Genomic DNA, 14,496 nt, shown 5'->3' with positions numbered 1-14,496 from the left:
AAAAATAACATATTAATATTCATTTGGAAGGGGGTTGATATTTAAATGAAGGAATAAATAAATCTTAAATAAGCTAAACTAAAACCCATTTCTAGTACCATTGGTCATAACAGAGATTTCTGGAACAAACTCTAAAGTCAACAAAACCATGATCACATCACACCAATGAAGTTCACTTTTCATTAATATGTGCTGATGAATATCCATTAATTAACTTCAACTCCAAAAGTATTTATTAAATATACCTTATATGCAAGGGACTGAAAGACAGATACAAAACTGAACAATTAAACTAACATCAGATATAATAATCAGCTAATATGTATAAAGCAACTATTAAGTATAACACACTGTAACAAAACAGAATAAAATATCGTCCTTTCTCTGGTGAAGCTTTTGCTCCAATCAAGAAAATAAATATAAATTCATGTATGTAGAATAACAAAAGCCAGATGGTTTTGTGCCACTGAAGCAAAACGGGTTATGGGGCTAAAGGGAGGAAGAAAACATTTAGATGTAGAGATCTGACTTAAGGGACTAGCATTAAACTGTTCCTGTTACCTGTAAGAAAGCCTTATATATATACACCAAGAAGCTAATCAATAAGAGTTTTAATGTACTAAATGCCCACTAATGAAGACAGACAGCTCTTCATTAAATAAAGCCATAAGGTAGTGATCAGAAAGACTAACATAAGATTAAGTTAATTTAATTTACAGATTCCTATGTGACAACATGGGGAAGGGGGAGAGAGTAATGGAATAGTGCCATCTACAAAATAAAAATCATTAAAATAAAAAGGATGTCGGAAAGAAAAAAATCCTGGTGGTTTTTAAGAAGTGTTGAAACTTACCAGGCCTTCAGTCGATTTGTGCTTCTCTATTAATCTGTTATTCCCAGAACCCTCTTCTTCTAATCTTGAGTTGTCTTCAGATTTTTTATTTAAAAGGGAAGATGTCTTTTTATTTTTCAATAAATGTTTCAAAAGTTCATTCCCTGAATCTCCTTTGGAGGGAGGGACACTCACTAACTGGGTTGGACTCTGGGCTGATGAGACGGTCTTTTCTTCTGTTTTAATGCCAGTTTGATCCTCCAGTTTGGGCTCAGTTTGGCCAGGGCATTGTTCTGCCTCAGCCTTTTCCAGTTTAATTTCTTGAATATTTTTAGGGACTTCCGAGGTGAACTTTACAGGTTCTGAGTCTGCAGTGGACTGATGATGTGGATTCCTTTGTGAAAAACCACTACTGGAGAGATTATCTTCCAGTTCTGAAGATGGCTGATTTATCTCCTCATTAGTAGTTGATGAGCCCAAGGGTTCTGCTGACTCTTGCTCTACCAGATGAGGAGTAAGCTCACTGGGTGTGACCACTGTTGGGGTTGAGGTAGGCTCTGAAATACTTGGAGTTGGTGGGGCAGTTATATCTGAATGTGGAGTTGATGGTGCTTTTGTTGACTCTGCATCATCATCTTTCTTTTTTTTCCTTATTCTTTTCTTTTTCCCTTTTTCTTCTGGAATTATATCAGAATACAACTGAATAAGAGACTGGCTCGATCCTGGATAGTTTTGTACATGAGGCACAGTAGTCTCTTGACCACATGGAGGACCAGTATTAGCTGTCTGCAGTGCTGTGGGCATCCCAGGAGTAAAGGAAGGCCTTATCTGGCCTTGTGGAAAATTGTTCCCAGAAAGATTTCCATGTGGTTGTTTGACAGAATGGAAACTTGGACTGCCACTAAGAACCGGTGGATCAGGTCCAAAAGGGGCAGGGCCGATATGCCGTCGTTCATTGGTCTGCATAAAAGTTTGATTGGGGGATGAATTCACAGATCCCTGTTGCATACTTTGCTGTTGTAGTCCTATTTGCTGTTGATGTTGTGGAGATTGCTGAAGAGGTCTAGAGTGTGGTATGAAATCACAGGGTAAGTCAGAACTGAAAAATGGAATCTGGGACAAGGACCTATTACTCAATTCTGATCCAATCATGCCATGTTGTTCCATTTCTATTCTCTGCTGCAAAACTCTCTGCCTGTCCACTTCTTGCATGAGTTGAATTCGTTGCCTTTCCTGCTGCTCTCGTAAACGTTCCTTACGTTCTCGCTCTTGAAAACTTTCACTGAAGGGGTTATTATCATCAAATTCTACTCTGGGAGGTGGGCCACTCTGTGGATTTGAATTTGAAGTAGACCCTGGGGCCGGAGCGTTAGTCTTTATTGGTATTGGAGGCATTGGAGGCTGCATCCTTGAAGCATTTAGAGGGAGGCGAGGAGGGGTATTTGTAGGCTGCCAACCTGGTAAACTTGGCATTCTTGCAGGATTGGCCTGACCAGGAATAATAGGTGTATGCTGTTGGTGTTGAAGTTGCTGTGATGCTATGGGAAAATTTGGCTGACTGATTGCTGCTGGTGACCCTCCAGGAACCATTGTGGGCTGAGCCTGGACTCCTGGCATCAAGACAGGGGGAGCCATTGCACACTGCTGTTGCTGCTTGATTCGGTAATCCTCAATGAGTTCAGCATGTTCTTTTTGTTGTTTCCGAATCTAAAACACAGAAATATCATTTATTTGTATGCAATATTCATAGTCAATTAATTCATTCAATATACATTAATTAAACATTTATTACATGAAAGGCTCAGTAAAAAGCTAGATTAGTCAATAAGGTCTCAAGGGACTAAATTAGACGGAAGGGGTTTAGAAGTTGAGACTAGAAAAAATTTTTATTGGACAACAGCAGGATTAGAAAACAATTTCTTAACAACAGCAGTTTTAGGTATATAGTATTCATATCACCAGTACTTACTTAACCCTCCTTTATCTACTCTACAATCCACCTAACCTGGCCTACTACCTGAGGTATCTCATACATAATACTCCACACCTTGCTTTCTGGGTAAGGACTAGAGCACAGACCAGGAGATCAGTGATCACACCTCTCCCAGGACTGCACCATCTTGGAAGCACTGAAAACTTACACACCCCTAGAACTAGCTCTGAAAACTGCAAGTTGAAAAAGCTGGAAGCTTAGCAGTGATACTCCACTTTCCCCAGTGGGCAGAGCCCAATGTTAACAAAGTTCAATTCAAAGTCAAGAAACAGAAAAAGAACCTGACTATAAAAAACTACTATGGTGACAAGGAAGCTCAAGACACAAACTCAGAAGACAATGACATGAAAACATAACACAAGCAAAGCCTCAGAGAAAAACACAAGCTAGACAGAAGCCCAACAAGATTTCCTAGAAGAGCTAAAGAAAGAGATAAAAAAGGGGAGGGGAAAAAAAGATTTTCAAATCATAGTAGCAGAGGAAAAATTGGGGGAAAAAATGTGAGCCATGCAAGAAAATTATGATATGAGATTTAATAACTTTAAGAAGCACAAAAGTAATTAAAAAAACTCCTTAAAAAAGCAGGATTAACCAAATGCAAAAAGAGGTACAAACAATGGATATTTAATGAAATGAAGGGCTTTCAAGTATTCCTAATGAAAAGACCAAAGCTGAAGTTTGGTAAGAGGAAGGAAAATGCCTTGGGGTTTTGGGGGTGGGTGAGATGCAGGAGAGATGTCAATTAATAACAGTTACCAAAATCTGGCCTGGGTGACAAATTTAGATAGAATACACCTCAAAAGAGGAGAAATTATTGAGTGACGGAGGTAGACTGTTAGTCTGGAAGTGAGAGTGATGAACTAGAAGTATCCCGACTGCCCCACCATACATCAGCAAGTCTCTCAGGGGCTATGTATTCTGATTTTCTTGTTACTAAACACTACTAATAATGAATACTTTCATCAGCACAACCAGAAGAAAAACAATGGATTACTGAGTAATTATTTCCTTTCTGCAAGTCTGTTACCTGTTCTAGCCGTTTCTGAACCATACTCTGCTGCTCTGTAACATGCTTCAGTTGTTCTGCATCTTCTTCTGGGAATTCTCGCCCAGCTTTTTTGGCCGTGCGTTGCTTAGCAGAAAGAGCCTTCTTAGATTTTCTGTGCAGTCCAATTTGTTCTTCAAGATATTTCTGTTGCATCTGGAGAAGCTGTTGGGTCTCTTGAAGCCATTCTTCATACTGCTTTCTTTGTGAATCATCTGGGAAAAACATCAAAATTACACATTTATTAATATTATTAGTATATGATCAATATAAACTCCATGAAGCCATTCTGTTTTTTTCAAATGCTGGTATATGATAACTTAAAAAAAAAACTAACCAAAAAATTTTCACTGTATATATAACATGAAAAGTTTGAGCTATAATGAAGGAATTACTAAATTTTAGGATAATATTTTGTTTTAAATGGCAAAGCATGTCTACTTGGAAACACATTGGAAAACATCAACAAAAATATACTGAAAGAGATGGAATTTATATTCATAAAATGGATAAAACTTTCTCAAATTGAACATTCCATAAAAGTAATCATAGCATAGCATGTAGATTATTTTTCATAGATCCTCAAGAAATTTCTAAAACAAGTTATAAGACAGCCTACTGAGGTCCACCGCATGAATAAACCTCTCACATTTGCTTTAGTTTACAAGGCTGCTCTACTTATAAATGTAAAGAGACATTATTCTAAAGAAGTAAATACTCTAGAAGGTCTTAGAAAAAGACTTTTAATTTAGAATTTGATGTTCTATGGAGAGATAATCAATGGTAGGTATTAAATAAATTTAACAATAATATCTGTCAATTTCATTATGACAAATCTATAAACAAGGAGATATAGTGAAGGATTAAACTCTCTAATGAGCTAGCAGTTAATGACATTCTTGCTGTTCCTGCCTGACCCTCTCCCCATAAAAATACAGCTTTTCTTCATCTTTTAATGTCTTTATTCTTAGAGGGCATTTCGTGCCTATGCACCGATAATAAATCAATACTGGTATTTTATGACAGCATAAATTCTTCACATGCCATCTTCTTATCTTATGGTAATACACAGAAATGAAAGAATGTAACTCTAGAAGGATCCTAGCTAAAAAAATATCAATGTTACAGAATATTATACATTGAGAATTCAACAAAAGTAAATGGGCACAGTAACGTCAGAAAAAGCCAGTTAGAGAAGTTTGGTATGTTTTAAAAAATATAAAAATATATTCAAAATATAATTATGGCATACCAGGAATTCAAAAGGTCAGATTTTGGGGCTTATTATTAAATGTAGAGAATCTAGTGCATGTGACTATTGTGTCCAGTCGACCAAATTTGGAAGGGATTTTCAAGAACAGGCTTTTTCACAAGGTTTCAGAAGTTCTCCTTCTGGTGGAATAAGACCTACCGCAAGGAAAGCCTTTCTGGTTTCTGGAACCAGGAGAGCAGAGGTGCGCAAAATGAAAAATAATGGTGAAAAAAAGTTAGCTAAACAGTTCGGAAATTTCAGAAAAGTTCAACTGACATTGAACTTTAAAAACCTATCCTGCGCCTCTAATGAGTTCCCTCAAGGTAATTCTGTAACATACAAAAGGGTATTACTGCATTTCTGACCTGTAAACCAAGCTGTAACCCAGTTTGTTTCCTAAGCATATTCCCATTATTTCTCCCATGGTAACATCTTTTTTTAAATGTGTACATTTTAGAAAGAAAGCCTTCCGAGAAAAACAGGAATGATTTAATCCAATAATCTGTAAATTCTTACACTGTATTCATATATGTACTGTGTTTTATATACGTACAAGCAGGAAAAGAGAATGGGGGGGTATGATTTTTCTAATGCAAATGCTCAAATCTAACCAATTTTTCACACACATTAATGGTTTAGAAATAACTAAAAAAGCAAGCTCAATTGTATGGTGATAACTGAGAGAGACCAGGGGAGAATACATTTATAGTAAAGACAAAAAAAAATCCCCAGAATACATGTAACTAATTAAAAGATGTATACTTACTGACAAATCCTGGACCAAAATTTGGAGGATTAGGCCTAGAAATCTGAGGTGTTAAACTGCCATCCTAAAATAAGTAAAATATATAAAAATTTTTTTATAATCAAACATCAGACAAAAAGAAAAAACAAATACAACTGGTAAAATATTTTTAAACACACTACAAAGGAATCAGAATCTCACTTTTACAAGGCAGAATGAATTTAGTGGTCATATCTGAGCATTTGTAATCAGGTCAGAATTACTTCACTCTTTTCAATATTTAGTAGTGTACATATGTACACTTACACTGGAAACTAAAGTACTCTTAAGGAAAGACCAGCAAAGTTAACTCAAGAAGAGTACCACTGTGTAAAAGATTAATAGTATAGTCACAGTGGGACTGCCCCATACCCTCACCTCACTATAGTATACACTTCACTACAGTGCCTCCGTCAAAGACTACAATACAGATTAAACTTATCTTGAAGAGTTCCTTTAGCAACTAAATTTTCTTGGATTGGATACAACCTGCACCAACCTATACTGAATTTTACTTTACAGGAAATGATTTAGACATGTATTAGTTTTTCCGAAATTAAAAAAACCATAAAATTGTCTGGAGTTTAATATTAATTCCAATTGACTGATTCATTTTTCTTAAGAAAAGTTGGACACAAAACAGCAAATAGAGAAATTTGACATTATTTACTTTATTCTCCATATTATTTTATTTTTTATTATGCTTACAAGTTACATAGTCTGATAAGAGAAAAAAAGGAGTAAGCAAATTTATTAATAATGAAGTATTTCCTGTTGAAGATGAGCTAATACTTGTAATACTGCTATAGAAGTTAAAGAAGCTACTGGAAACTCTTTAGATATAGCAAAAATACAAGTAAAAGCAAATTAAAAATACCAGATTGATTCAGGAAAAAAGTAATTTTGAAAAAAATTGGAAAAAAAACCCCTATCACTTTCCCTAATCATTGTCAGATCAATTCTAAAAACACAGTATAAAATTTATGTGTACAAAAATATACAGTAGAAATGAGTGGTTTACAAGAAAGTAGTTCTTCAAGTATATATCACAAATGTAGGAGGGAGAATATTTTCATTTTTATTCTGCTGCCAATTGAATTCTATGTAAGGTTGACAAAATCATAGCATATCAGAGTAACAAAATGAAAATATCCATTTTTTAAAGACTTCTGTTACGCTTATAAATGTTTGTTTGAACTACAAGAACTTAAATTAATTATTCTGAATAATCTCTCATGTATAAGTAGTTCTAGTGTCTTAAGTTATGATACTATATACCAGTTTCAAAAGATAGATAATTAATTATCTGTTTGCCCTCACTATACCAGTGGCCTTACTTAAAAACAAAACAAACAAACAAGGAACCTAACAGGAAAATCAGAGGAGGAAATAAAATTCCAATTACAAGTGGCATTACCTGAGCAATTGCCTGCTGAGGAAGATTCTGGCCTTCACCACTCTGTGTCCCAGGCATAAAGGGGAACCTGTAAAAAAGGATGCATCTTTCTAAAAAAAAGTAAGCATTTAATAGTAGCAATTTGTGAAATGATTTAAAGTAGGATAAAAAATTTTAAATGCTTAGTCATCTTCTGTACCAATGAAGTAAAATTAGCAACATTTTGTAATCAAACTAAAACCTACAAAGCATAAAATAATGACTATAACTAATAAAATTAGTTTTAAGAAGGTTTTAAAACATTCACGGCTATCAACTTGATTAAAGAAGACAGCAGTAATTCTATTTTTTAAAATGTCTGTGTGTTTCTTATTTTAATTGCCAATAAAAATTCCAAGTGCAATGTAGTTCAAAAGGTGAACTAATTCAAATTAAATATGTAATGATAAACTAAAACGTTCACAACTTCCTGAAATTCAAAACATAACTCAAACGAACATGAAGTTTCTGAAAGATATTTTAAATACCAGATATTAATTTTTAACGTATTGTTTTATATGTTAGGTTAAGTAAAGTTTGCATTAACCGTGTTTGCTGTACTCAAGGCATAGTGCCAAGACACAAAATGGGCACTATTTAATCTATGCTGAATCGAATTCAACAACAGGAAGTTAGTGGACAGAGCACTAAACCTGGAGTCAGGAAGACTTCTTTCTGACTCAGTTTCATCAGCTGTAAAAAGCGACCACACCTGCTTATTAGGGTCTTAGTGATTAAATGAAATAATATTTGTGAGGTGTTTGCACGGCGCCTGACACAGATTAGGCCACTTAATAAATGCTTGTTCCCCTCCTAACCCATCTACTTTAAATTCTGTCTCAGGCATTTTCTAAGCTGTGTGACCCTGGACATATCACTTAACCTCTCTCAGACTTAACTTCTTATCTGTAAGAAGAGGATCATAATAGCACCAATCTACCAGGTGACTGTGAGCAATAAATAACATGATATTTATGCAATGCTTTGCAAACATTAAAGCACCATTATTATTAAAATTATTATTTTTAACTGACTGATTCACATCTTACTTGTACAAGGGTCTCCATTAACCAATCAAGTGTGTGTGGTGGTGTCTCCTATAAAAACACTACGTCACTTTTTTGGGGGCACTTACAGAAGTAATTAATAAAATATAAAGCACATATATACATCTTGCTTCCCCAGTTCAACTATAAACTATGCAAGTACAAGGATTATGTCATATTGTAACAGAATACCTAAAAGAGTGCCCTGAAGATGGTCAGTATAATCAGTATAGTCAAAAAATATTCATTAAACTGAAATACTGCTTTAGACAAGCTGTTCAGCGCTTAAAACAGTGCCTGTTAACTCATGGTGTTAATAGAAGATTTGATGCTAGCAAAAATGAAAGGGAACTGTTCCCTAATGCTCATACATAAACCCTCAATACTGAAATAACTGGTTCATTTCTATTTCTGTGCTAGTTCCTAAATAAAATCACATCAGTTTCCACATAATTCTACCTTTCCCATCTGAACTGCTACCTGGTCTTCTGCCTTCTTTTAAATAAGTAATATCTAGTTTCCAGGATCCAAAGTAGTATGTTTCAACTTTTATCATTTACAATTTTCTTCCCTTTTCTAATTTTTAAAATTTCAATAAAGAAAAATCTTTCAATTTGCCCCAATGACCAGTAAAAATTCTACCTTTTTACCCCCTCAGCTCCTGACCTCCTTTCTCCTCTCAGTATCCTTTTAGAGAAGATAATATTTATTTTACTGACAGAATAAGAATCTTTCCTTCAATTCAAATCTATTTTTCCTTCTGCCTTTCACAATTACAAAGATCTACACATTTATGACTTCTAATCATCCACGACATAACTAGCATGAAAAGTTATCATTTATTAAAGCAAAAACTTGTATATCTCTACCATCATTGTCAGTCAAGTCAGTATTTTCCAAATCTTTTCCTCATGTATGAAAAGAAACTTGCTCTCAACCTCAGATCCTACTTTCTCTAAACTTGGTATTTATTCTTTCTTAAAATGTAAATCCCTAAGTTTCTGATATGTTTTCTCCAAATACTAGGCACATTCAAGTTAAATCAATGACTTCAGTAATTTCTAGTCTCAAAAGATTAGGGGCCATCTTTACCTTACCTGTTCATAACCATTGGTGGCATCCCCATATTGTTTTGAGCCATTACTTTATTAATCCCTTTAAGAGCTACCATTTTTGCTTTCATTATAGGATCTGTGATTGCATCAAAATCTAAAGAAAGAAATTATCATAGTTATTTGTACAGTCTCACAGCAGAATATACAGTGTAAGTAAATAATTTCTTATGACATTAAATGTTACTTTATTCTTTATATTTGTATGAATTATTCTTATGATGCTGGCTAAAAAGATCTTATATTATTATAAGGATCTACATTAGATTTATTTCTACTTAATGAATCTATATTTGGAAATGTACTTTAATACCACAGCCAATAAAAATTAAGATAAGATGTTAAGCCAGATTTTAACTTCAATCAAAATTTAACACTTTATCCAAAATTTCAATTCATCCAACCACTCCCTTATCTTTGTGATTTCTAGGACAGCTGCCAATGAATTAAAATAAACAACAGGGGAAAAAACATGAATTAGAAGGTACCATCCTATTAATGAAATAGAAAGGATTCAAGAATCACTGAAAAGAAATTGGATCTGTAATTTTTTTTTTGGATAAGAAACTCTTGGGTAAGATAGACTTCCTTCATCAATGCAGGGTGGCACGTTTTAGCAATCTGTAGCCTTAGAGAGTTGCCTACAGCACTGAGAGGTTAAGTTACTTCTCCAGCATCACACAGCCAGTATATGTCAAAAGTAGGACCTGAATTTGGCTCTTCCTACTTTTGAGAAGGGCCCTCTATCCAATAATCCATGATGCTTCTCTAAGAACAAGACATGTAGCTATCCTGAAAAGAATTATTCCTCAGCGAGAAAGCTCTGATTCCTAACTCCAAACTTCCCCAACAAATTGAGTGCCTTTTAAAATTTCCTTGGAATGTTATATTTCTGGGTGTGCGTGCACACACATAAGTGTGCGTGTGTGAATCTTGTTCTTTCATTCAGGTAAACCACTGAAGGATAACTTAAAATATTTTATTATTTACTCAAGTATGGAAATAAGTTTATAAAGTATTTTCATATTCATCATTTAGAGTTAAAATAAAAAATGCATTTTTTTCTTAATTTGCTTAAATTCAACAATTTCTGTGCGCTGCACAGAAAAAATAATCTTTGAAGGAAGAAGAGGAAAAAGAATAAACACCACTCTTGATTTTGATTATTCTTCCTTCTTAAGCTGACAATATACGGATAATATCCAAGCACCTCAAAGCTCTCAACTTCATGACATGAGTCAACCTCATAAAGATATAATAGTTTTCCCTCATTTTTTATAGTGTATATGAATATAACAGACAATGTATGAAATGTATGAAATAATAGATATGAAGAATGCAGGGAAGCATGGGAAGTATATAACCTGATATAACAAATGAATACAATATATTTAAAATGACAACTTAAAGGGAAAGAATAAAAAAAAAACCCTCTGAAACTAAACCCTATGTAATTGTGACCATAAGGAAGAGCTAAGAAAATGCAGTGTCTCTTTTCTTTGTTCATGTAGGGGACTATGGGAGTGGACCACTGTATATTCTGTCAGACTCCGCTGACATATGGGAAAGTTTTGGGTTTTTTTTCCATGCTTTGTTCCAATTGATGGATCTCTAGGTAGAGGAAGGAATCGGGATATCTATTATTAAAGGAGATAGAAAAGCCAAGATCATCAATAACATTTTTAAAAGAATGAAACATACAACATCAAAAGCAAATTCTGAATCGACTATGAAACTTCTCATTCTTAATGGTTGCCCTTTTGAACCAAATATGACACATAAGATGCTATGGAATTCATACCAATATTGGGGAAGAATGGTTCAGATCGTTGGCGAATCATGGCTTGCATCTGTCTCTGCTGTTGCTGTTCTTGCCTTTCTTGATCCAAAAGGTCCTGGAGAAGAAGTGGCTGTTCCTCCAGAAGAAGAGGTCTTTCTCTATTCTGCTGGGCTAATGCCGGAGGAAGGAGTAATTGCTGGGGACCAGATATGCCACTTGGACCAGATGGATTCGCTACAGGGACAGCCTGATTGTTGGGTTGTCCTGTCCCAAAACTGTGATTTGCTGACTGACTGTGGATAAATCCTGGATTTATAGTCATACCTTGAGAAAAAGTATGGTTCATTCTGGAGACCACCGTCATATTGGAATTCATTGTGTGGTCTAAAACTGGGCCAGAAGGTGGCATTAAAGTTGTAGGCAAACTTGACACATGATTAGATTGAGTAGCTGGCATAGAAGGTGGAGGAGATGCCAATGGTTGTATGTCAGAATTATCAGATTTCTCATTAGCAAGTAAACTTGAGAGGACTGGAGTTGATTCAGTTATGCTACAGGCACTTATTACATCTTCAGTAGGCATCTGAGTGGGTCCTTGCACATTTGTATTTGACCCAGTCTCCTGATTAGTCCTGTTATCAATTAAATCTTCATCGCAAGATGCTGAAGAAGCCTTTTCTGCTCCCTTTAACTCAGTTTCTGCAGAAAGCTGAGTACAGGCAGTATTTGCACTGCTCTCACTTTTCTCTTTTTCAGATTTTGCTTCCTCTTGTGAATTTGGAGAAAGTACTTCTGTTTTTATCTCACTGATAATAGATTTTTTCTTTGGAGAATGTCTGTCAGAAGAGACTACAGTCTTGCCTATTTTTTCATTCTTTTTTGGTTCATCAGTTTTGCACTGCATATCCAATTTATCATCAATTGGGACATTTAGATCCAACTCCTCATTAAACATACTCTTCTTATCACCCAGATCAAGTTCAGGATCTGTGTATGCAATAATATCAAATTCTCCTGATCTTAAGAGATCATCAAGGTTGGGATCATTTGTTTCCAGATTACCTAAGGTATCTAATTCATCTCCTTTGCCATCCTCTGGATCCAGATTTAAATTTTCAAGATCTTCATCATCCAAGTCTTTGACTTCAACCCCCTCAAGATCTTTGACATCTAGATCTTTTACAGAGGGATCATCAGGATCAAGCTTTTCTTCTAAGCTATCAGGTGGCTGGCTGGACATTTGTAAATTACTAGATTCATCAGCTGATACTGGAGTTGGCAGAGAAGTTCCTACAAAATCATTTCCTGGGGGATGACTCAGAGAACGCATGGCCAGAGAAGATGGATGGACATTTTGGACTGACTCTTGTTGAGATGGTGGTATGTGGTCCAAATCTGTAGGTATTGGTAACTGATTAGTTACACACTGGGGTGTCCGCCTAACTGGATCTGTGTGCCTTGGACCTTGAAAGTCTGGCCTTGGTACAAGGTTCCCATGTCTATGGTGTTGGGAAGCTGGCTCCATGACATTACTAGCAGGAATGTTGAAGGGAAGCCGTGGTCTTCCATCAGGGACCCGGTGCCGCAATTCAATAAATGCCTGACCGAGTATATTATGCTGTTGAACTTGCATACTCTGTGGTGGAAAATGCTGAGCAATTCCAACTGGATTATTAATTTGTGAGCTGCTCCCGGGCCTGGGCATATCTACGGACATGGATCTTCGAAGCTGTGGAGGAACTCCAGGGCCCTGAATTTGCTGAGGAGGCACAAGGAAACGTTCCTGACTTGATGGTGGACCATGGCCCCCACCTGGGAATCCAAATCTAAAAAGACATATAATTCAAAAAGTTAATATTTTTGACTTAAGGAATATGGTTTAAATTTGTAGTTATGTTAGCACATGTAGCAACGTTAAAATTTACTTTCTTTCAAAGGTCAGGTAGAATTTACAGAAGGGATGGATTTGTGAAATTGCTTGAACAAAGGCATGAAGTTGAAACAATTGAGGGCATGGAAATATTCCCCAGGAACATGGTACTTAAATGATCGACTGAATAAGACACAGAAGCAGGGAGAAGAGATAGGATGATGTTTAGAAGGTAAAAAGAGGTAAAACACAATATATATGCCTTTTATCTGTCTTATTTTATGAAAATTTCCTTAAAATATTCACACTCCAACTCAACTATTTAGAACTAGATTTGAAAATGTGGAATCACTGAACTGCTGTCACATTATAGGTGAATTGTGTCATAGATTGTATTAAGTGAACTTTTTTATTTGATAAGGTATAACAGAGTTCTATAAAATTTCAATAAGAGAGGCACGTCTCAATTTTTGGGAGAAAATATTCTTGTTTGCTTGCAACTATCCTCAGTAGCATCAAAAAATAGTTGCTGTCTACATTTTCAATAAGGAGAAGATGGTGAAGCAGGTAGAAGACCCAGTGACTCAAACTTCTGCATTAGCTGGGACTTCTACTTCTCTACTCCTTGGCTGAGTAACAATCTGAAGCTGGCCACAAAATAAAGCATTACCTTAGCCCATGATGTCTCATTCCCATGCCAGTAACATCAGAAGGAAATGGTCCTCGTTGTTCTTTCGGGAAAAGAGGAAATCGAGGTCCACCGGGTGGAACAGGAGCTCGAATATTCCCAGGATAAGGAGGTGGTGGCCTATTAAAAATTGGGTTGAGATTTTCTGGTTGCCAATGTGGCAGAGACCCAGGGTCCTGTACTCCTTTTTCTTGCCGGTTAGCGTTTTTTTTCTGTTGTTGCTGCTGAAGAATGATTTCACGCAACTTCTGCCTCTGATTAGGGAAAAAAGGACCAGAAAGACCAACAGAGTTGACGGATTCATAATGTAAAAAAGGTTTTCAAAAGAAAGCATGCTTCATGTAAGTTTAGCAACATAAAGTTTTCAAATATCCAGATTTTTTAAAAAGACATAAAATTTCAAATAGTGATACCCCACAGTTATGCAGTGGCTTACAGGACATGACAGTTAAATCCTACTCTTAATCAGGAAGCAAACTAACCACTTAAAAACTACTCCCATCCAAAGATTCACAAGATTTAAAACCAATTTTAAAGAAAGTTACCACAAGTAAACTGAGATTTAAAATTTAATACTGTTTCCCATTCTCCAATGAACTTGATACAACTTAATATGATGAACACATATCCTGGCATCATGGATTTAAAGCTGATATGGT

At 35.6% G+C, this 14,496-nt stretch overlaps 1 protein-coding gene across 2 annotated transcripts in view; it reads right to left on the bottom strand.

Moving 5' to 3' along the window:
* Positions 1–14,496, bottom strand: part of KMT2C (lysine methyltransferase 2C) — a 306,292-nt gene that overhangs the window by 41,990 nt on the left and 249,806 nt on the right. For both annotated transcript variants that reach the window (XM_078152657.1, XM_078152656.1), the window contains 7 exons: positions 13,820–14,091; positions 11,301–13,105; positions 9,485–9,596; positions 7,324–7,390; positions 5,889–5,952; positions 3,853–4,085; positions 854–2,539 (listed from right to left, as the gene is read on the bottom strand). In XM_078152657.1, the coding sequence (XP_078008783.1) occupies positions 854–2,539; positions 3,853–4,085; positions 5,889–5,952; positions 7,324–7,390; positions 9,485–9,596; positions 11,301–13,105; positions 13,820–14,091 (4,239 nt within the window). The remainder of the gene's footprint in view (positions 1–853; positions 2,540–3,852; positions 4,086–5,888; positions 5,953–7,323; positions 7,391–9,484; positions 9,597–11,300; positions 13,106–13,819; positions 14,092–14,496) is intronic.

This window comes from Phascolarctos cinereus, unplaced genomic scaffold (assembly GCF_003287225.1).
Source record: "Phascolarctos cinereus isolate Bilbo 61053 unplaced genomic scaffold, phaCin_HiC Scaffold_1;HRSCAF=81, whole genome shotgun sequence".
Lineage (NCBI taxonomy): Eukaryota > Metazoa > Chordata > Mammalia > Diprotodontia > Phascolarctidae > Phascolarctos > Phascolarctos cinereus.
This window is presented reverse-complemented; position numbering and strand designations above follow the sequence as displayed.